General features: G+C 43.0%; 1 protein-coding gene across 4 annotated transcripts in view; it reads left to right on the top strand.

Moving 5' to 3' along the window:
* Positions 1 to 21,743, top strand: part of LOC308099238 (thyroid hormone receptor alpha) — a 132,956-nt gene that overhangs the window by 78,928 nt on the left and 32,285 nt on the right. For all 4 annotated transcript variants that reach the window (XR_013934368.1, XM_080447914.1, XM_080447916.1 and 1 more), the window contains one exon: positions 15,418 to 15,659. Coding sequence is in view for 3 of the 4 variants with exons in the window: in XM_080447914.1 (XP_080304040.1) it covers positions 15,604 to 15,659 (56 nt within the window). In the remaining variant the exon portion in view is untranslated. The remainder of the gene's footprint in view (positions 1 to 15,417; positions 15,660 to 21,743) is intronic.

Genomic DNA, 21,743 nt, shown 5'->3' on the forward strand with positions numbered 1-21,743 from the left:
ATAGTTCTTTCCTTTTGTTTTCCCACGTTCAGACATTTATGGTCTGAGATTTTCACCTCAGGATTGATCATGCATGCCAGCTAAACATGAGTTTTCTATTCCACGGCTGTGAACGTCTGCTGACAGTCTGTGAACACTGGAGTGCAGCTGACCTCTATTTTGATTTCTGATGGACTTGTGAGAACACTCCAGAAAAAACACTTTTCCATCAAACAGTTCAAGTCTGAGGCGTATGCTCTGAGGATACACCCAAAGATGTAATCTAATACATTACACATTATCTCTTAATACCTCAATGTAGAGAGAGAGAGAGAGAGAGAGAGAGAGAGAGAGAGAGAGAGAGAGAGAGAGAGAGAGAGAGAGAGAGAGAGAGAGAGAGAGAGAGAGAGAGAGAGAGAGAGAGAGAGAGAGAGAGAGAGAGAGAGAGAGAGAGAGAGAGAGAGAGATAAAGAAAGGGGGGTGGAGAGATGGGGTGATAAAGAAGGGGGGGTGGAGAGATGGGGTGATAAAGAAGGGGGGGTGGAGAGATGGGGTGATAAAGAAGGGGGGGTGGAGGTACTGATGTGGAGGGGAAAGTGTAGGAGAATGAGGGAGAGAAAAACGGGTAGAGGGTATGAAACTGGTGAGTGAGAATAAAGAGAAAAGTGGAAATGGAGAGAGAGACAAAGTGGAAAGGGAGAGGGGGCGTCAGGCATCGAGACAGAGACTGACGAGGAGAGCGGATATGGAAAAATGGAGAGAGAAATGAAGGTAAAGAGTGGTCGAGGACGAAAGGTAGGGGAAAAAGAGACGATGGAAACCAGGGAGAAGGAGAGAAAAGAAGATGTGTCTTGATCCCACAGAGGCGGGAGGGGAGAGGCAGGGGAAAAGAGAGAGAACAGGGGATAGAGACGGTGAGAGTCCCAAGTGCAACATTTCGGTTCCAGTCAGGATTTTACTGTGCGCATGCAGCGACAGTATGGATAGGTTTTGTGCATTGTAGTCACGTGTCCATTTTGTCCATTTACAGAAGGTTAAGTGCATATGTGAGGGAGATAAAGAGTTTGTGTGTGTGTGTATGTGTGTGTGTGCACGTGCACGTGTGCGTGTGCGTGCATGCGCACAGATGAGCATACAGGAACACGCTGTCCTGTCAGCGTAAGTGTGCTCGTTTGACAGAGAGAGAATAAAAAGGACGGAAGAGGTCAACGAGTGCATGAAAGAAGGAAGTCGTTTGTGAACGCTGGTTTTGTGGTGTTTGTGCATGCTTGTGTGTCCATGGGTACACCTTCTGTATGTGTGCATGCAGAAATGTGTGTGTGTGTGTGCGTGTGCGTGTGTGCGTGTCTGTGCATTTGTCTGTCTGTCTGTATGTCCATCGGTCTTTCTGTCCGTCCGTCTGTCCACCCAGCTGTGTCGGTTGGCGTGTCTGTTCTTCCCTCAGTCCACCTCTCTGTGATGAGGTGTGAATGAGGTGTTTTACAAGGTATTAAATGTGTACGTTACAGCAGGGCGTTTTCCTCTATTCAAACACTGTGTGAACCTGTTGGCCTCTCACTTCATCATTACACTTTCACAGCAAACGCAACGCTTCCAGTATATACAGTATGTTACATATTGTCCATTACTTTTCTGTTCCTGCAGTGGATCAGACAGACACACACACACACACACACACACACACACACACACACACACACACACACACACACACACACACACACACACACACTGTGTTATCTGGTTGTTCCCATCATGATCTTGGAAGATCGTACTTTCCAGTGTGCTACTGGGAACATGCTGAACTTAAAGACAGAAATCACACCTATGTCACTCAGAAATTATGCTTGTGTGTTCCATAATGCACAGAGTAGCAGATGGGTTAGTTGGGCAAGACAATAATCAGTCATGGAAAAATATGCTATACTGCCCCTGAACTGCTTTCCTGTTACTCTCTGTACTTTGTAGAGCGTGTTGTTTTGTCCTATGTGCCAAGCTCCACCCATCTGGCACATATGTACTATAGGATGAAACCAACAAAAAAGTATTTGCAGAGAGAGAGGGGGGGGGGGGGGGGGCATGAGTCATAAAGAGAATGCAGGGGAAAGAAAAGAACAAATTAATCACCCTGCAGAGATAAGCAGCGAGACAACTGTCAGCAAACTCAACCATACTGGAGAGCTCCCCGGGCACAGTACATGCACACACACGCACACACACACACACACACACACACACACACACACACACGGACACGGACACGGACACTCACGCACACACACACACACACACACACTGACATACATTACACGCACACACATGCGCAGATTGCACACACACAAACACATACGGTAATGTACATTCACAGATTATATACACACACATACACGCTCTGTTAGTTGCTCTCTCTCTAATAGACACACAAACATGCTTGCTAATAAATGCAGGACACCCACCCCCCACACACACACACACACACACGCACAGGCACACACACACACACACACACACACACACACACACACACACACACAGGCACAGGGAAATCTTAATGCAAACACCTACATAGACTTACATACAGACGCAAACAGACATGCAAAAAAACAGGACTCCCACACACACACACACACACACACACACACACACACACACACACACACACCCACACACACACACACACACACACACACACACACACACACACACACACACACACACACACACATACGCACGTTCTAATGCCACCTACTGTACAACTATGCAGACACATGCAAATACACAAACGCACACTCAGAAAGCTGTACACACAAACATGCATGCAGACATGCACACTCGCTAATGCATGCACGCACGCACGCACTCGCATGCCCACATACACACACTGCCACATGCTCATAAAGCTGCACTTGTGAGGACACGGACGTAAAGCAGACATTAATGCACACACGCAGAGCAGACACCTACACACACACACGCACACGCACACGTGCACACACACACACACACACACACACACACACACACACACACACACACACACACACACACAAAAACACAGCCACATGCTTAGAAATCTGCTGCCACAAACATACTGTACGCCCGCCTGCAGTATAATACACACACGCATGCACGCGCACACACACACAAACACAGAGCAGAGTAATTACTGTTTCTGGCAGAGCAGATGACAGCCATACATAGTCAATGAGAACGGGGGAAAAGAATGAACACAGAGAGATGAAAAGAGCGGAAGATTAGAAGATTGCCGTAAGTAAAAAAGAATCAAATTGGAGTGAGGGAGGTGCGGCAGAACAGGGGGGAGAAGGAGGCGATTGAGAGAGAAGAGGAGGAGAGGAGAGGAACGATAGCCTTCATCTCGGAATGTAGAAGTTTGCCTTGGCATTCCCCAGTGCAGTTTTGTTTTCGCAAAACGCGGAGGCAAACTTCTGATGAACTTGTGAAGTTTTCAAATCCCGTGCGACAAAATTAATATGAAACAGCTTTTCTTTGTTTTGCATTTTTCATACCCGTTTAAATTAACATCATAACTAAATGTCTTCAAACATGAGCCTTCGGCCGTTTGTAAAGTATCGTTGACAGTCAAGTGTATAAAAGTTTGGTCTGAATTCATTATCTCTGCCAGTCTGGATCGGCACGGGACGTGGCGTGTGCGTGCTTGCGTGCGTGCGCGTGTACACTATGTATGTATGTTTGAGTCTTCGGCTAATCCTGCCAACTACTACACCGATCTGTGTCAGATTGTTCGCGCATGCTGTCCGTACGCCAAGGAACTCGACACCCAAATATTTTTCCAAACAGTCAACGACAACTACATTACAAACAGTAGCATTTTACTCTGCCACACTGACTCTTTGAGGTCCATTACTCAAACAAAGCTGCTAGCAATGCCTAATTTTAATTCACATTATCAACACATACGTATATACCTACACCTACAGTACAGTCGTAAAGATTGTAATCTATTATTTACTATATGCAAGTGCATGCATCCAACAACATCATGCTTTTTGGTTTGAAGCAGTGCCACACATCATCCGTGCTAATGTCACATTCTGCCTCTTGCATAGCCCTGGGTAGTTCACCCAGCCTGGCGGAGATATGTGCTCCACTGAGCACCCCGTTCTAGTTGTGTGATGAATGTGTGTTACGCTGTGTGATGAATCACAGCCTTACGGCAACAGGGCAAGTTGGACAAAATATTACCTCCTAAAAAGGGAACTCGCAAACGCATTGAAATTATGTTATGTTTATTGTGCTTCTGCATTCCACACAGTCGGATGTCCGTTAGTGCTTTAACCAGGCAGTCAATGTATCTTCCTGTCGGGTGAACCCACTGACCTATATAATAATAATAATAATGATAATGATAACAATAACTCTTATTGAATAGAACACTTAAAAAGTGATTTACATAAAACTGAAGAAATTAAATAAAATCAAAAAGATAAAAGTCTGTTTTAAGAGATTTAAGGCCAGTCGTTCCAGAGTCGAGGAGACCTAACAGCACCCTTTGTCTTCAGCCTTGACTCAGGAATAACCAGCAGGTTCCTGCCCAAGCATCCCATTCTACTCACAGGCTCGTAACGGGTTAATAGCTCAAAAATATAATAAGGGGCAAGTCCATGAAGTGCCTTAAAAGTAATCAGCAAAAAAAAAAAAAAAAACAGACCGGCAAACAGTGTGGGGAAATTAAAATATGAGTAATAAGTTCTCTTCTCCTGGATTTAGTTAAAATTCTAGCAGTAGCGTTGTGTACAATTTGGAGCCTATTTAGTGTTTTCTTTTGCTTAAGGCATGGCATTAAAACACCATATATGATGATTTGGATGTCTTTCAAACTCAAAATTGATCTGATTCTAGACATATTATTGGTAGACTTCTTACATAATGTTAACCCGGTCATTCAGAGACCCAGTGCAAACGTCTTGTGTGCTGTTGCTACCGTGACACCTGAATTTCCTCCAGTGGATCAATAAAGATTTATCTTATCTTATGGTATGTTCCTGATTATAAAAAATGTGTCTGAACAAGTTCGTTGACATGTCTCTCGAGTTTAGGCTGGGATCAAATAAAACATCAAGGTGTTTGTTTGGCAACAGATCTTGGATAAAGGACCAAGTGAGAATAGACTGAATTTGAGAATGTAAGTAAGTGATCTTGGCCAATTTTGAGAATTTCAGTTTTATTGAAAGCAATTACTTGACATCCAGAGTCTTTAACTCATTGGCCGCCATTATCGCATTAACGCGATCTAATAAATAGCGCGCTTGGCCGCCAGGATCGCGTTAATGCGATCTATGGTCTTTATTGATCTTTATGCTCTGATCACGCTATTCTGTTATGAATCAGGCTAAGTTTCGGGTTCCACTTACTTCAACCACCACTGCATCCGGTTCCATGACTTGGGTTCCGTTTTCGGTTTTACATTTTTCCCCCCAGTCATTTTCGACCATAATAGGGAAACAAATGGTTTTTCACACGCTATGAAAAACGATCGGAGACCTCCCCTCCTATAATCTATGGTCTGGGTGACGAACAGTCATCCCCGTTGTGTATCACAAAGTAATTTTCGCCGATAACAGAATCTGAGACATTTCACTTCCGGTTCATGTGTTTCACTGTGTGAGTGGGTCTGGGAGGGGGCGAGTGTGATCGAGAGGCGATCAAGCTTGGTATGTGCTGCTCTCTAGTGGTGGAACGATCAAAACGATTCAAGTGTCAAGCTAGACGTTCTAGATGTGAATTAAATAACAAAATAACGAAACAAAAAAACACGAAAATCGCTGGCAAGGGCTGCTATGAACGAGGTTTTAACTCTGGCAGTCAATGAGTTAATATCTGTTAGACATTTAACTAATGGGACTTTTTAGGGTTGTTGGGCTGTTGGGCTTCATCGGAAGATATAATTGCATATCCTTTGCATAACAGTGGAAAGAGATATCATACACTATACGTATATTTATAATGTCACCAAGGACAAGCATACCTGTATATAAGGTAAATATTTCCTTGAGGCACCCCTACAGGTTCTAGGAAATTAAGGGGAAACATGGTCACTAATTGAAAAAAAAAAAAAAAAAGGATTTCTCAAATATGATGTAAACCACTGCAAAGCAGTCCCAAATATGCCAACCCATTGCTGTAATCTATAGATCAGAATATTATGATCAGTTACATTCAAGTCCAACAATAAACAAGTATGGAACGGTCACCACTCACCATATAGAATTAACTCCATCCCTGCAGAAAGCTAAGTAGGGCAAAAATAAGTGATAGAAAACACATGCTCTAACTGACCCATATTAGAGTTACATGATACTGGATCACATGTTAATCAAACTCAGCCTTACAATAGCCAACATATCAGCAGTTTTTCCGTGTATTGTCTCAAGGACCACGTCCTGCTCCAAGTCACAATCAAAACTAGAATCAACTCTCGAGTACATTTGCACGTACAAGGAAGTCAGCGTTGTGGAGTTGTTCCCATAGTGTATGTAAAATATCACACAACCACAAAATGATTGAATATAATTAATTGCCTAATTACTATAAATAAGTATAGAACGTGAAAGAGAAAATGTATGTTTAAATTCAGATGTGTGTCTCTTTTACTGTATATGTCTAATGGCAAATTGCATTGACAGGAATCTAGTGCACAGATATGAGTAATAAAAAAACTAATAATGTGTTCAAATAACTTTCATATTAAGTCAATAACAAAATAAAAAATATTTGCCAAGTGTATTTAGCTGATTTCTGGTCATGGAAAGACATTACATTTTTATAAGATAAGCAAGGGTGTAGTCCAAGGATTTGAGTGGCCGCAGTAGTACGAATCTCCGAAACACATTCTGGAAACACAGGTTTCCAGAAGGTGCCATACCCGTTTCCTGGTTCATTTTCCCACAGCTTTGTTTGATTGGCTTGGCAGCAGGTTTGAACTGGAAACACATATGACAACTCTGCTTCCACTTCAAAGTGCTGCCGAGCCAATCAGACGATACCTGGGACTACAGTACAAAGAGCCTATTTTGGGGTGAATTCACATTCGGCAAAAATAGCAGATCTCACAATGTGTTGCGTTGTGATGTCAGCTTGTAGATCGGCTATTTTCAGCGAACAAATTTGGTGTCGAAGGAAAAAAGGAGTGGGCCAAGGACAGACCCTTGGGGGACCCCGGTCAATGAAGTATATAAAAAGGGTTTAAAGGGATATTTCACTCTCAAACATGTTTGAAAGTGAAATATCCCTTTAAGTGGTTAACCCTGGCACTGCTCCCCATCAATGTTTGGCTAATGATTAAAAAGAAAAAAACATGTGCACAAATATATACTGTATAAATGATATAAATCAATTTTTCCATTATAATGTTCATATTTTGTTCATGTAATGTGCGATGAAAGTACTGACTGTACCGATAAGACCCAATTATTGAAATCCCAAATACGGAATATACTTTGACCATGCTGCATTGATGCCTGTATAGTCTCGGAGACTTGCCAGTCAGATACTTGCCAACCTGGAGACTTGCCAGTCTCCAATTTTTCTTGGGAATAGGAAGGACACTGATTTAATTAAGGCAGAAATAAATAAATAAATGTGCAGCACGTTGGCATACACACTATGGCACATTAGGAGTCCACTAGTGTACATTTGTGGCTAGGTCTATGTGTTTCTGGTCACATTATTGACCACTCGTTTTGTATGAGTTTTGGGAAAGTGAAGAATCGGCTTCCTCGCTCCCTGCATATGGTCAATAGACGTGCAATTTCAGATTGATTGGTCAACCCACTGAGGAGAAAAATGGCTGAGGACAGACAGAAGGTCAGAGGGACAGACAGAGAGAGTTTTATTAATTTTATAGTAGGATGCAGTCTGGCTGTAAACACGTTTCTATTGATGCCAACGGCCTGAGGGCAAATAGTCACAGAGCAATGTGCAAACTGTGTGAAATTAGAAAAATGTTCATTTAATGTTTCCCCACCCCTTTAAATCTGGTGTTTTGGCCCGACATTACATACCATTTTTTTTGTTGGCTGATCCTTCGGTGACCTGTCAGGAGAGAGAGAGAGAGAGAGAGAGCTACATAGAACAAGGGAAGGAGAAATAAAGAAGGGAAAAAAGCTAAGGAAAACGATAGAGGAAAATAATAGAGAGGGTGCAAAAGATAGAGAGAGAAAAGTGATGGAGGGTAACACAGAGAAAGAAAGAGGCCAGGAAGAGAGATACAGCACAGCCTGAAGGAGAGAAAGACATTTGGTCTGTAATCAAGCTGTGTTGCTTCTGTCCATTTAATCAGCTTGGACATCATCCAAGGTCTTTCCCATCAGCGATGGGCCGGTGTGTGAGTGAGTGTGTGTGTGTGTGTGTGTGTGTGTGTGTGTGTGTGTGTGTGTGTGTGTGTGTATGTACATGTGTGTGAGACGTGTGTGTAGCGTACTGTATGTAGTGTAATTAATTGGATACACATATACAGTATGTGTAACTCAGAGCTACAGGTGAACGTGTTACAGGTTAAACACATTGCTTGTTAATTACTAGTTAAATGTTACAGATGAACACATAACTGGTGAAGACGTTACTTGTAAAAAACGTTCTTAGTGAACACGTTACTAGTGAATATGATAAACAGTTCAAATGTTACTCGTCGAGATAAAATAAGGTGAGATGAGACCTTTATTATTGATCCCGCGAGAGAAATTCAGTCGCCAAAGGCAGCACAGCAGCTTAAGATACAGTTACAGGGCAAGAAAAGCACTCTAGATACAGCAGGATAAAAGACACTCAAAAGAATCACCATCAGCAAATGAACAAAATATACAACATGTCAGATAGTGTCCTTACTGTAATGAACTGTTGTTACAGTAGTTCCGAGCTAATTAGTCTATTGAACGAGCAGAGCAACCATCGTGTGCATCATCATGATTAACACATTAATAGTAAAAACGTTTCTGATTAATACGTTAACAGTAACAAGGTGTTGTCTAGTCGTGCGGATCTCAGACTTCAAATGGCCAGTCTATGACGTCAGTCATCTATGGCGTATCTATGACATACTATACTATATTATTGGCTACTGGGAGGGCCGGCCACGTCATTATGACTCAGACATAGCCATAAACAAACCCGATACGCCCATATATAGGCATATCACAATGACATCATCATCATCACACTATAAGCCACCAAATCTCTGTTCGCAAAACTAATGTCTGTCGGCAAAAAAAAAATTCTTTCTGCGAATCTCTGTCTGGGGAATAAATCGGGTAGCGATAGACCAAATGGTCCCAGATTTGGGGTGTGAGCTTGCTAGGCTGCGTCGGCCTAAGGGCGCCGTCCTAGTAACCATAAATCAGTGGTAACCAACCTTTTCAAGCCCTTGAGCACTTTTTATTCCAATGTGTAAGCCGAGATCTACCACAACAAATTATGTTCCAGAAAACCACCATGAGTAAGACATCATATTTACTTTAGCAATTTATGACAGGCTCACTCTATTTGCATGCATCCACACAAAGGCTAGTATTCTTAATACGAATAAACAAAATGCATAGGGATATGAAATAAATGAATTGCTATTACAGATAATCTTCAATGCACAATGCGTTGTGTATTGCTTGCGTGCCTCAAAGGCTATGTGCCTGGGTCAATCCACTTTCAATAATTTGAGGGGGTATATCCATAGTATACGAGCGGCCCCTCCGTCTTTGGACAAATCCACATTTTTTCTGAGATCTGATTGGCTCACAGTTTCAGGAACGCTGCCAGCCAGCCACGGTGTCGGCAAGTTTAATTGAAATCAACGGGCGTGGGGGTGTGTGTCTGTCGCCTCCTCTCCCAATACACAAACCTTTTTGTGATCGATTGTGACGTCTTTGAAGATCGACATGTCAATCGCGATCGACCAGTTGGTTACCAAACCCGATACGCCCATATACGTATAGGCATATATGGCCGGCCATATCACTATGACTCACTATGACCGGCATTCACTTCCTTACATTTTTTTTTCATTGAATATAAAAAAAAAACATATTATGTTTGGCCCCAAACATTTGGCACTGATCATTCCTGCAGTTTGTGAGATTACATACAATACTTACAGTAAAACAGACATACAGACAGACCTTCTCTTAGACATCTCTTCGTCCTACAGAGTCATGGTGTGAAAATGTTAGTAAAAACCTTACTGTTGAGCATGTTACTTGTAAAAATGTTACAGTGAACACGTTACTAGTAAAAACCTTACTGGTGAACACGTTACTAGTAAAAACCTTACTGGTGAACACGTTAATAGTAAAGACATTATTCGTGTACATGTTAATAGTAAAAACATTATTGGTGAACATGTTAATAGTAAAAACATTATTGGTGAACATGTTAATAGTAAAAACGTTATTGGTGAACACGTTAATAGTAAAAACATTATTGGTGAACACGTTAATAGTAAAAACATTATTGGTGAACATGTTAATAGTAAAAACATTATTGGTGAACACGTTAATAGTAAAAACATTATTGGTGAACACATTACCAAGCCCATTAGGATGAACAGTGAACACATTTCTGGTGAATACATTTGGTACATTTGGAGTATAACAAGAGTCACTGTGCATTTTCGCTTGGGTGCATATTTTTGTCCGTACACGTGACTGTTCCAGCACGTGTGTGTGTGTGTGTGTGTGCGTGTGTGCGTGCGTGCGTGCGTGCGTGCGTGCGTGCGTGCGTGCGTGCGTGCGTGCGTGCGTGCGTGTCAGTATGTGCCTGTGCTTGAATTTGTGTTCTTTTAACATAATGTCTGAGACAGCATATGAGGAAAGGTTGTGGTTTTGCACAATGTCACTGTGTGTGTGTGTGTGTGTGTGTGTGTGGGGGGGGGGGGGGGGTGTACTGCATGAATGTATATGTACGTGTTAAGTGTTTGAGGGTCTGTGGTGAAAAAAAAAGGTGAAGTGAGACATTTAGGAGTCTAAAAGTATATAGCATGTTTCGTAATGGCAGAATGTAATCTGTTAATTGCTGTGTGTGTTTTTCCAGACATAGGCATGTACTGTATGTAGTCTGTACATGTGATCTTAACGCGGGCCTGTCTCTTTGCCCCACCTAACATAAGTACCATAACGAGTGATAAGGAAGGGTGGGTGTGTGTGCATGCGTGCGCGCGTGTGTGCATGTGTTTAAGTTTAAAAATGCCTTTTGTAGCTTTGATGATATACTTACAACAAATGTAGTTGTTGAGAATGAAAAATATCTGATGTTGTAATAACCTATCTATATGTATATTATATATACATGCTAACAGAGCTTGTGGACCGTTCCGAAATCTCCCATGCTCTCACGCCATCTACTGTCTGAGGTGGGGAAGTGATGCAGGAACAAGCTGGAATCTTTCTTCAGAATGTTGTTCTGCTCCGGTCTTGGTAAACCTACTAATGAAGCTCTAAGCACGAGTTCAGTCAGAAAGACCTACTTCTCTGTTTTCCTTCCTTTAACCACATGAACCCCATCATCCCTATTCTGGGCATGTCATGATAGGTGAACATTCTGCCAAAATAGCAGATCTACAAGTTCACAACGTGTCCCGATGTGAGCTTGTAAATAGGCTCTTTTCGATAAAGAGATTTGGTGTAGAGGGAAAAAAGGAGGGGGGCTAAGTATAGACCCCTGTGGGACCCCGGTCAACAAAGTATATGTAAAATCAGCTTATCTTATCTCTCCTGCCTAGCCGATGCTACCGTGTGGCCCCATCTGCATCCCCAGGGGGGAAGCTATTAACTCTAAATATGCTCTAGATTTAATGAACTAATCAATTACATGCAGTACTGCACTGTATAACTAGCAGTCTGGGTTCTCGAGGCAGAAGTTGTGTATCCCAGTTTCTAAGGCCTTCCACATACTATAGAAAAATGGCTGACTTGGGTCATAGAGTTGATGCAAATAATTATTTGCATTTGTTTGTTTCTGTGCAGTGTACCAGAGGTACAAGGCTTACCCCACAGTACATTTGAAGGTCATCGTAGGGCCAGGTTGAGAGAGGCTTCCCAAAAGGACAAAGTATATCGCACTGCTAGAGCATTTTGAAAAGATTTCCACTAACCCTGATATGTATTCAACAAGTGTGCTTTTGCAATCTTTCTTGGATTAATAGGGTTTAAACTAAGGTACAAATTTATGTCAGAGGGGACAGATTACTGCTACTTTCCCATTCCACCACACCGTATAATCCTGAATGTTAATTTAACTCATTCACACTCATTCGCCTATAAATTAGCCCCCGGTGAGGCAGCTAGAATACTAGAAGACCTGCAGTGAACAAAATATTTTCCACCACTTATTATTTTGTTTTGATGAGATGCCACAGCTTCCTTTCGTCTGCTGCACAGCTGTGACATCTGTTACATTCTCCCAAATCAATACCATGCAGTCTCTTTCTGCAGTGACCTGGTACAGTACAGTATTCAGAGGGACAAATATTCCCATGTCGTCTTGTGATTCTCAACATTTTCAATTTCAACGACCCCCAGTTTGATTTGCAATTGGACAAGACCCTCTTTTGATATCTCTGGAACCCCGATCTACACTGACACTGTAATCAGTGTTCATTTAACTTTGAGAGTATACAAATGGAACCAAATGAACCCAAAAGGGTAATTTTTTTATACTCTAATGGAGTAGGGTCCATTTGGACTCTTGGTGGTCCCTAGACATGACACTGAGATTCAGTGTTCTATGGCCACTGAGCAGATATTCACACGAGTAATTCCTTGGCCAAACACCGATTTTTCATCTTTGTGTCTCTACCGACTGTACAATATGACGCCATTCCAGCATGCTGGCCAATTCACCACAGCCAGGAGTACAATTCAGCTCAATGACACTCAGCTCATTCAGATCGGTCCAGAGGTGCGCTCAAGAATATTGTTTGCCATGAGCGTTTGCATTCAACAGTGTGTACTGTTGAATGTCGCTTCTTGAACTTTCTTTTTTTTTTAACCAAAGGTTCAATTTCTGTGAGTTGATAATTGCAGTTGTCAAACACAGCTTCTCCTCACCATTTGCAAACCTTTGCAAACACAAGCCCTCGTTGAACACGCCTCAGTTCTCTTCTGTTTAGTTTAGTCTCTCAATGTAGGCTAGTGGTCCGTTGGGATCATTGGGAACAGAGAGCTGTTAAAAGCAGTGATTCTCAACCATTTTCATTTCAAGGACCCGCCAGTTTGATATGCAATAAGCCACTGGTCTACGTTAATTTAACCCATTTGGTTCCGTTTGTGCACCCTCAAAGCTACAGACCTGTAAGGGAACCCCCTGGAACTCCCTCAAGGACCCCTGGGGGTCCCGGGACCCCACGTTGAGAACCAGTGGTTTAAAGAATACACACTGTCTCTCAGGAATGAAATATCTCACAAATGGTGAAACTGCTACCTCAAAATGCCCAATAGAATTATTGCACACATGTAATATCTTGTAATTAAGCTAAACGTCCAGGTGTACTGTATACACAACTTAATTGGTTAAACAGCAAACAAATTAAAAATTTCACAGAACATAAATCGCTACGCAACTTGGACAGTAGGGGGCCAGAAACTACACCTAAATACTTTTTTAAGAGCCTTTATATCGGTTTTAGCAATTTTAGATTCTTCCCACGTTCGAAGTGGGGATACTATATTGTACACGTGACGTCCACCCCAGCCCCATATGTACCTGGAACTGGAAGGTCAGCTCAGGTCACATTTATAGCCACACCACTGGTGTTGTGGTGAATCTGGTGCCCTCCTCTGGCTCACTCTGTCCCTCACAGGTCACAGCCCTGTGTATGTGCTACTGTACATTCACCCATACTGTACGTGTGCACCAGCAGAGGGTTTGTGCGTGTGTGTATGCGTGTGCGTGTGCGTGTGCGTGTGTGTGTGTGTGTGTGTGTGTGTGTGCGTGTGTGTGTGTGTGTGTGTTTGTTTAGAGTACATTGAAAAATCCCAAGTGTTCATTTTATTCTGAGAATGTACAAACCATATGCATCCCTCAAGGGCCATTTGGTTCCATATGTACATTCTTGGAGTTACAGATCCGTAAGGATACATTTGGCTCCATTTGTACACTCTGGGAGTTAGTTACAGACCAATAAGGGTCCATTTGGTTCCAGTTGTACACTCTCAGAGTTAAATTGAAAGTATCTCTCTACTTGGCTTCATTCAGCATGGTGGTGGTGAGAGACAGGAAGGATGGGGTCATGGGTAGAGGATATGACCCTGGATTTGAACCCAGGAAGTGGTGTGCAGACGAAATCAGTGCTTTGAAAAGCACAGGAATCGTGAATGCGTTTTGCATAGATATATAAACCTAGATACTTCATTGGCGAATGGCGATGCGTCATCTCGGCCGCCATATTTTGTAGGGAGAGCCGTGCCTCTTAATGTATGGCCTGTATGGCCCACGTACAGTATGTCTTTTGAAGCAGGCGGTTCAAAAGACGTTGCTAGTGCGATGTGTCAGTCGACTCTTTTCATTCAAAGCCTAAATAGGCCGTAAGGTGGTCATCTTGTTGTGAGCCTGTTTGTACAGTAGCTGTCTGTTGTGTTGTGTAGTTATTTGGAAACAGGTGATAAACTGTTCCATCAGTTTGCCCTCAGCTTGCCATCTCAGACGGCGCACTGAGCTTGTAGATCTGCTATTTTTTTTACATTTTGAAAGATCTTGAAACCTTTTGAAAAAAGTTGAACACTTCTCTTATGGGGGTTCCTGGCACAACATCCTTTGGTGGTCCAAGGGATTCCTTGACAGGAAAACTGCATTAGCCTACCGGCCCGCTCTGACGTGCCTCACTGGCCTCAAGGCCTCACTGTCAGCCCACCTGCCTCGTTGTCAAGGGATGAGAAAACTCACAGCGAAAACTCTGACCTCTGAACTGCACTGCTGTTCATAATATATATTTTACCAGTACAACAGATTTGATGTGGCTGTTTTCGGGTCCGTTAACGCTAAGGTGGACATCTTGAGAAACCTGGTATGAATAATAGAGGGCAGGGGAGCGAGTCAGAGGCTGTCTCGCCTCAGTCAAACACATGTTTGGAGGGGAAAATACGAGGACACTCAGAGAACATTGTCCTGTTTCTTCTCCTAGTGGGTCTTTAAGCAAAGAGGGACACAGAGAATAGTAACCAGTATCTAGTAAAGCTTGTAGAATTAATTAAAAAATATCTATATCTCATTCTATATTCTATATCTCATTGACTGTTTTATTTTAGTGTTTTACTGTTTTTGACTGTTCCCTCTGTCTTCTCATTTCCCAACATTTTCGAGCTGCGTTCGCTTCCTGCGTTCGCTTCCCGCGTCTAATATTAATGTATAATATACTGTAAATACTATAGGATTGTTAACTCGACCGCCTCTCTCTCTCTCTCTCGTTCTCTCCAGGTCTCTATTGCTCTCTATATCCCTCTCCCATGATGTCCAGTCCATTCAGTCCCTTCCAGCCTGTACCCGCCCAGATCCCAAGAAGGCCGTCGAATGACGGGGCTGCCAGCGAATGCTGAGCAGGCTGGCGAGGTTGTGGCCCGCCTCAGTGTCCTGTGATTGGCTACTGGATGGGACTGAGGCCCAATGGAGCCAATGTCCAACGAACAGGACACCAACTCATCAGAGGGAGATGAGAAACGGTGAGAGAGAGAGATGAGACGTGTGTGTGTGTGTGTGTGTGTGTGTGTGTGTGTGTGTGTGTGTGTGTGTGTGTGTGTGTGTGTGTGTGTGTGTGTGTGTGTGTGTGTGTGTGTGTGTGTGTGTGTGTGTGTGTGTGAGTGTGAAGGTTATTATAGATAATGAAAACTGAAATTTAAAAAACATTTTCGTTAACTGAAATAATTAAAAACGATAATTAAAACAAACAAACTATAACTAAGTGAAACTGCATTGTGCGTTTACAAAACTAACTAAAACTAATTGAAATTATTGTCAAAATTCCCTTCTTTTTAGTTTTTGTAAATGTATTTGTATAAGCATTTTGGGATGATGTGAAATCTGGATGCAACGTTTCTTTTATTTTATTTTATTACACAATGCTTATTCTGACCTTTTTGAATCCTGCACCTGACAAATACAGTATGAATAAAGCTAAAACTAAAACTTATAAAAACTAATTAAAACTAAGCTGTTTCAAAAAAATAAAATAAAAAAAATATTATAACTTTGGTTTGTGTGTGTGTGTGTGTGTGTGTGTGTGTGTGTGTGTGTGTGTGTGTGTGTGTGTGTGTGTGTGTGTGTGTGTGTGTGTGTGTGTGTGTGTGTGTGTGTGTGTGTGTGTGTGTGTGTGTGTGTGTGCGTGCGTGCGTGCGTGTGTGTGTGCGTGCGTGCGTTGCCATCTTTGATGTAAACATGAAAGGAAATCCAGGATCAACAGACAATTTGACAGCAATGACAGATCAAAGAATGACTGCATGGATGGATGGATGAATCCGCCAATGGAATAGTTATGTTGCTTTATAGAGTGAGGAATGAAAGGGAGGGATCAATGTTTGTTCATTTGTTTGCTTGTTTGAATGGATGATGGATGGCTAAAATGATAATTAATAGTAGAGTATGTCTATCCAGGATGTTAAGAGCAGTGTAGTTATTTTGGGTTGAAGTGTGTGTGGAAGTGAAAGCTGAGGCGGTGCATTCTGTCACGCTGCCATCTGCGTGTTCTCTCTCCCATTACTCTGGCACGTGCGCTCACGTGCACACACACCCCTTTTTCATTTTCATTAAATCTGCAAAGTCCAGACCCACGGCAGTGCCGTGCGCGCGAGCACGCATGCACTCACACACAACACGCACTCACTCACACGCACACACCCACACACACACACACACTCACACTGCAAGGCCAATGTTCACAGCCCTAGATAATAGGGAGGAAAAAAAGAGTGTGTGTGTGTGTGGGGAGGGGAGGGGGGGGGCTGTTTTATATCCAAATGCACATCCATTTCATTTGACTATAGCTTATACTGTAGCAACGTCAGCTCTCCTCTGGCTGTGGTCATGTTGAGTGAATCCACCTTGCACTCACCTTAATTACAAAGTCTGATCTTATAACATCTGTACTTCCTACAGTACCAACTGATGGATGGAACAAGCTTTTATGAAGATCAGTACTGTATATACCTCCATAACTTTAGGTAGTAATTACAGTACTGTATATACCTCTATAACTTTAGGTAGTAATTAAGACATACTGTATGTGGGCCATACATGCAATTACCTACTTACTACATACAGATTGTTTTCATAATCGATCTGTCAAATCAAAAATGTATTTTGACCCTAAAGAAAGTAAGGTACTAAAACAATGGTAACATTTACCATAGGTTTAACTGAACCTGAACAGTCATCTTGAAATTGCTTAATAATACATTGACTGGACACATTTTGTGTTCTGAGGATCGAACCAGTGACCCGTTCTGTTGCAGGACAGTCTCTCTAACCCCCTAGCTGAAGGTTTCCAGGTTGGTTGGTGAACAGAGATGTTGACCAGAAAGGCAGCAGCTCAAATCCGTGGAAGATCGACTATTTTCACAGAATGTCCACCTATTAAGACATGCCCAGAATGGGGACTCTAGTGTTCAAGTTGTTAAATATTGATGCCAGCCTCGTGCTCCCAAAGAAAGACAAGACAAGAGACAGACAGAGGGACAAACTGACAAAGGAGTGGGTTGGAAGAGAGAGAGAGAGAGAGAGAGTGAGTGAGACAGAGACAGACAAGATGGAGACAGGGACACAGAGACACATGAGTACGCTGACAGAAATCTTTGGAGCATAAACACGAGACAGAGATGTGTGAGAGAGGACTGTGTTATTGTCTGTCAGTTTTTGTGTTTATTGTTTTTAATTGGCGAGCCATAGCTCCGAGTGGGATTTCACTGTAGCTCTCTTCAAACTTGGCCTGAATTCATGAAAGGGAGAATTTTGGTCTACGCTAACGAGATTACTTTTGGTGTTTGTGTGTGTGTGCGCGTGTGCGTTTCTTTGTTTGGGTATTTATCCATGCAGTATTCAGGCTATGTGATGTATTTAGGTATTAACCACTTAAACCTTTAGTGTCCCAATTCTGGTAATGTCATAATAAGAGAACATTCAGCAAAAATAGCTGATCTACAAGCTCTACTGCTTTTAGGTCTGTTATTTTTGATAAAGGGAATTGGTGTAGAGAGAAAAATAAAGAGGGGGCCAAGAACAGAGGCTAGAACAGAGAATATAGGTTTTAGGGTTGAGCATGTCGTCTTTGTGATGTATTGTGTGATGTTCATGGATTGTGCAGGATTTGCTTGTACAGTATGTACTGTGTGTGTGTGTGTGTGTGTGTGTGTGTGTGTGTGTGTGTGTGTGTGTGTGTGTGTGTGTGTGTGTGTGTGTGTGTGTGTGTGTGTGTGTGTGTGTGTGTGTGTGTGTGTGTGTGTGAGAGTGTGAGTGAGTGTGTGTGTAGTATATGCATGCGTATGTGTGTGTTCCTACCTTCAAGAAGACATGAGAATATGCAGTAGAGTATGAGCACACGAATGGAAATGTGTACTGTGCTGTCTTGTGCATACTCAATGTGTACAGTATACAGTATATACAGTATATCTGTGTGTGTATGCATATGTTGTCTGTGGCGAGTGTGTGTGTGTGTGTGTGTGTGTGTGTGTGTGTGTGTGTGTGTGTGTGTGTGTGTGTGTGTGTGTGTGTGTGTGTGTGTGTGTGTGTGTGTGTGTGTGTGTGTGTGTGTGTGTGTGTGTGTGTGTGTGTGTGTGTGTGTGTGTGTGTGTGTGGATTAGTGGAGTGAAGGGACATGGATTAGGAGCAGGGGGGCAGATGGAACCACAGAAAGCAGAGGACAACTCAGGACACATCAATATGAGACGCCGAGGGGATTGTCGCTGTGTGTGTGTGTGTGTGTGTGTGTGTGTGTGTGTGTGTGTGTGTGTGTGTGTGTGTGTGTGTGTGTGTGTGTGTCTGTGTCTATGTCTGTGTCTGTGTTTATGTGTGTCACAGGATGTAAGCAACCATGCACGTGTCCTTGCAAGCGCTGCCTCATGCCCTGAACCCTCCCCTTAGTGATCTCTGAGTCACTGTATGTGCCCTGTGGCACACACACACACAGGCATGCGCGCACGCACGCACGCGCACACACACACACACACACACACACACACACACACACACACACACACACACACACACACACACACACACACACACACACACACACACACACACATATTATGCACACACTGATGCAAAATTTCACATAGCCTGGAGCAGTTTGTTTGATGCTGAAATTGAATTTTGTGTGTGTGTGTGTGTGTGTGTGTGTGTGTGTGTGTGTGTGTGTGTGTGTGTGTGTGTGTGTGTGTGTGTGTTGGCACGCGTGTGCGTGCCTGCAGTGTGTCCATGCATGTGTGCAAGCACGCATACATGCATGCATGAGTGATTGAGGATTAACCACAGTGTGTTGCCTCCGAATATTCCCAGAGTCTTTGGCTTTCAGTAGGGCAATTCAATTAGGAACTTTAATAAAGACATTCTAACGATGTTTGTGTACGCGCTAGTGCTGTGCCTTATGCACAATGCTGTACTATGTGTTCATTCCTGTTTGTGTCCTGTATTCCTGTTTGTGTGTGTTTGTGTTGGAGAGCTCTGTGTGCACATTCCGTGTTTTTTCCGCGTGTGTTCACATAAACCTTGAGTCACGTTTTTTTTGGGGGGGGGGGGGTTTACCTTTGCGTAGGCGTCCATATGTATCCCTGTCTATATGTGCGCCTGCTGCACATGCTCCGATGCCTTTTGTATATCTGTTTCTGTGTGTGCTCCTGCTGCTTCGTCCGTCTGTGTGTTGCTAACAAGGACTTATCATTCGTATCATATCGCATGAAAAGCATGGAGTGTTCATTAGCCAAGGTATTGAAATGCTAATCCACCACCATCTCTTGCTGTCTGTTCTCCAGCCGTGATATGTATAATGAACAGCAGACGGCATTGTATTTCCACAAACAAACAAACAAACAAACATTAATGCAGTGTGTGAGAGTGGCTGTCGAGTAGACTGCCCAGTCCAGGTTCCAGGTTTACTTTAACAAGCCCATGATGCTCACCCAGGTTTGTTTAAGGATGAAATTGGAATCAGAGTTGAAAAGGATTTGTTTGAAAATCCCATGTCTTAGGTCTCTTCTGTCCAATGTCTTTTTGTGATACAGTAGCATTTCTCTCTCACACAGATCACCGTTCACAGGAATATTGTCTCTGGCTCTGACCCCCTTTAGTCCTTCATATTGGTTACTGTTATCCTCTAATATTCCTCCAGTTTAGTTGTTGCCAATTCCCCTCATGTGTACTTTAGTCCCTGTTGCTGCCAACCCCTCCACTATTGGTCTGGGGAGGGTGTAGACAACCACATGTCTCCTCCGATGCCAGCCTCTTCTTTTTAGCTGACAGTGAGGAGTTTCACTGAGAGGGCATAACGGGTGCTGAGGCCATCTCTCCCTGTTCCCTTCCCTACTGACCATCGGCCCAAACCACCAGCAGGAGTTGCTAGTGCAGCGACAAAGAGCACAATCCCCTGCCAGCTGGCTACCTGCATACAGTGTCTATAGACTGTGCATATACAGTAACTGTATGTCCCAGTGGTTCCAGAATGTTTTAATTTCCCCATAGCTTTGTTTGATTGGCTCGGCAGCAGATTTGAACAGGAAATACATAATGACACCTTCACATGTGTTTCCAGTTCAAATCTGCCGCAGAGCCAATCAAACAAAGCTATGGGAAAACACACCGGAACAGGAAACGGGTATGCCACCTTCTGGAAACCCGGGCCTAAAGCTATGCACAGGGCCTATTGTGTTCGTTGGAGCGCCCGGCCAAGCCAGAGGCACTGCTGCCAGGAGTTGAACTTGTGTCTCTGCAGTGGTGGACACGAAGCTTTTAATGGAGAGCTGAGGAGTTGTGAAGCTCACCGTCGTCTGGAAGCCATCACCACCTCTTCTAGCTTTCAGGCCAGAGTCAAGTCAATGTCAGAGTCAATCATACACCAGATTTCTTCAGCCAGGCAAGTGTGCATTTGTAGCAGAGCCCCAACACCCACAATTCTCCAGGGTGCTCTTCACTGAGGTTGAATACTACAGCGATCACAGTAGCACTTAAAGCAAGAGCCTTCCACCTTGCCAGTTGCCAATCAAACCTGTAATTATGGTTAAGAGCCTCCGCTTGGATATTATTGCCATTTACTGGACAACCCTATAGAATAGACTCTCTGCCTCTTTATCCTAACAGCATGATTTCAGTATTAGTAAATGTCTCTGTAATGTTTCAGTATAATTTCAGTATCTGCATGTATCAGTGAGGCCAGGTAAGCTTTTGCATGGATGAAAAATGATAGCGTTTACTTCCTACCCACCCCCCACCACCTTTGATAAGCTAGTGATGAAAGGACTAAGAGATGGGGCCCCTCTCACTCTTTCTCTCTCTCTCTCTCTCTCCTACCAAAGCTGTGTCCTCAAACAACCCCAACCCCCCTCCTCTGAGTTGAGGTTTTAATGGCTGAACTACAATAACAAACAAACCTCCGTCAGTAAACCTCTTTGACCTTTGACCTGCTGAAGTGTACTGAGGACGAAGGAGGAAGGAGCGCCTTTGTTGAAACTAATGAATAAAAACTCAAACTTTTGAACCACTTAATCCCTATATATTTAATTTGCGTCACATCACTTTGTGAGCTTGTTGATCGGCTATTTTTG

The sequence above is a fragment of the Gymnoscopelus braueri genome (assembly GCF_963280865.1).
Source record: "Gymnoscopelus braueri genome assembly, chromosome: 13".
Taxonomy (NCBI): Eukaryota; Metazoa; Chordata; class Actinopteri; order Myctophiformes; family Myctophidae; genus Gymnoscopelus; species Gymnoscopelus braueri.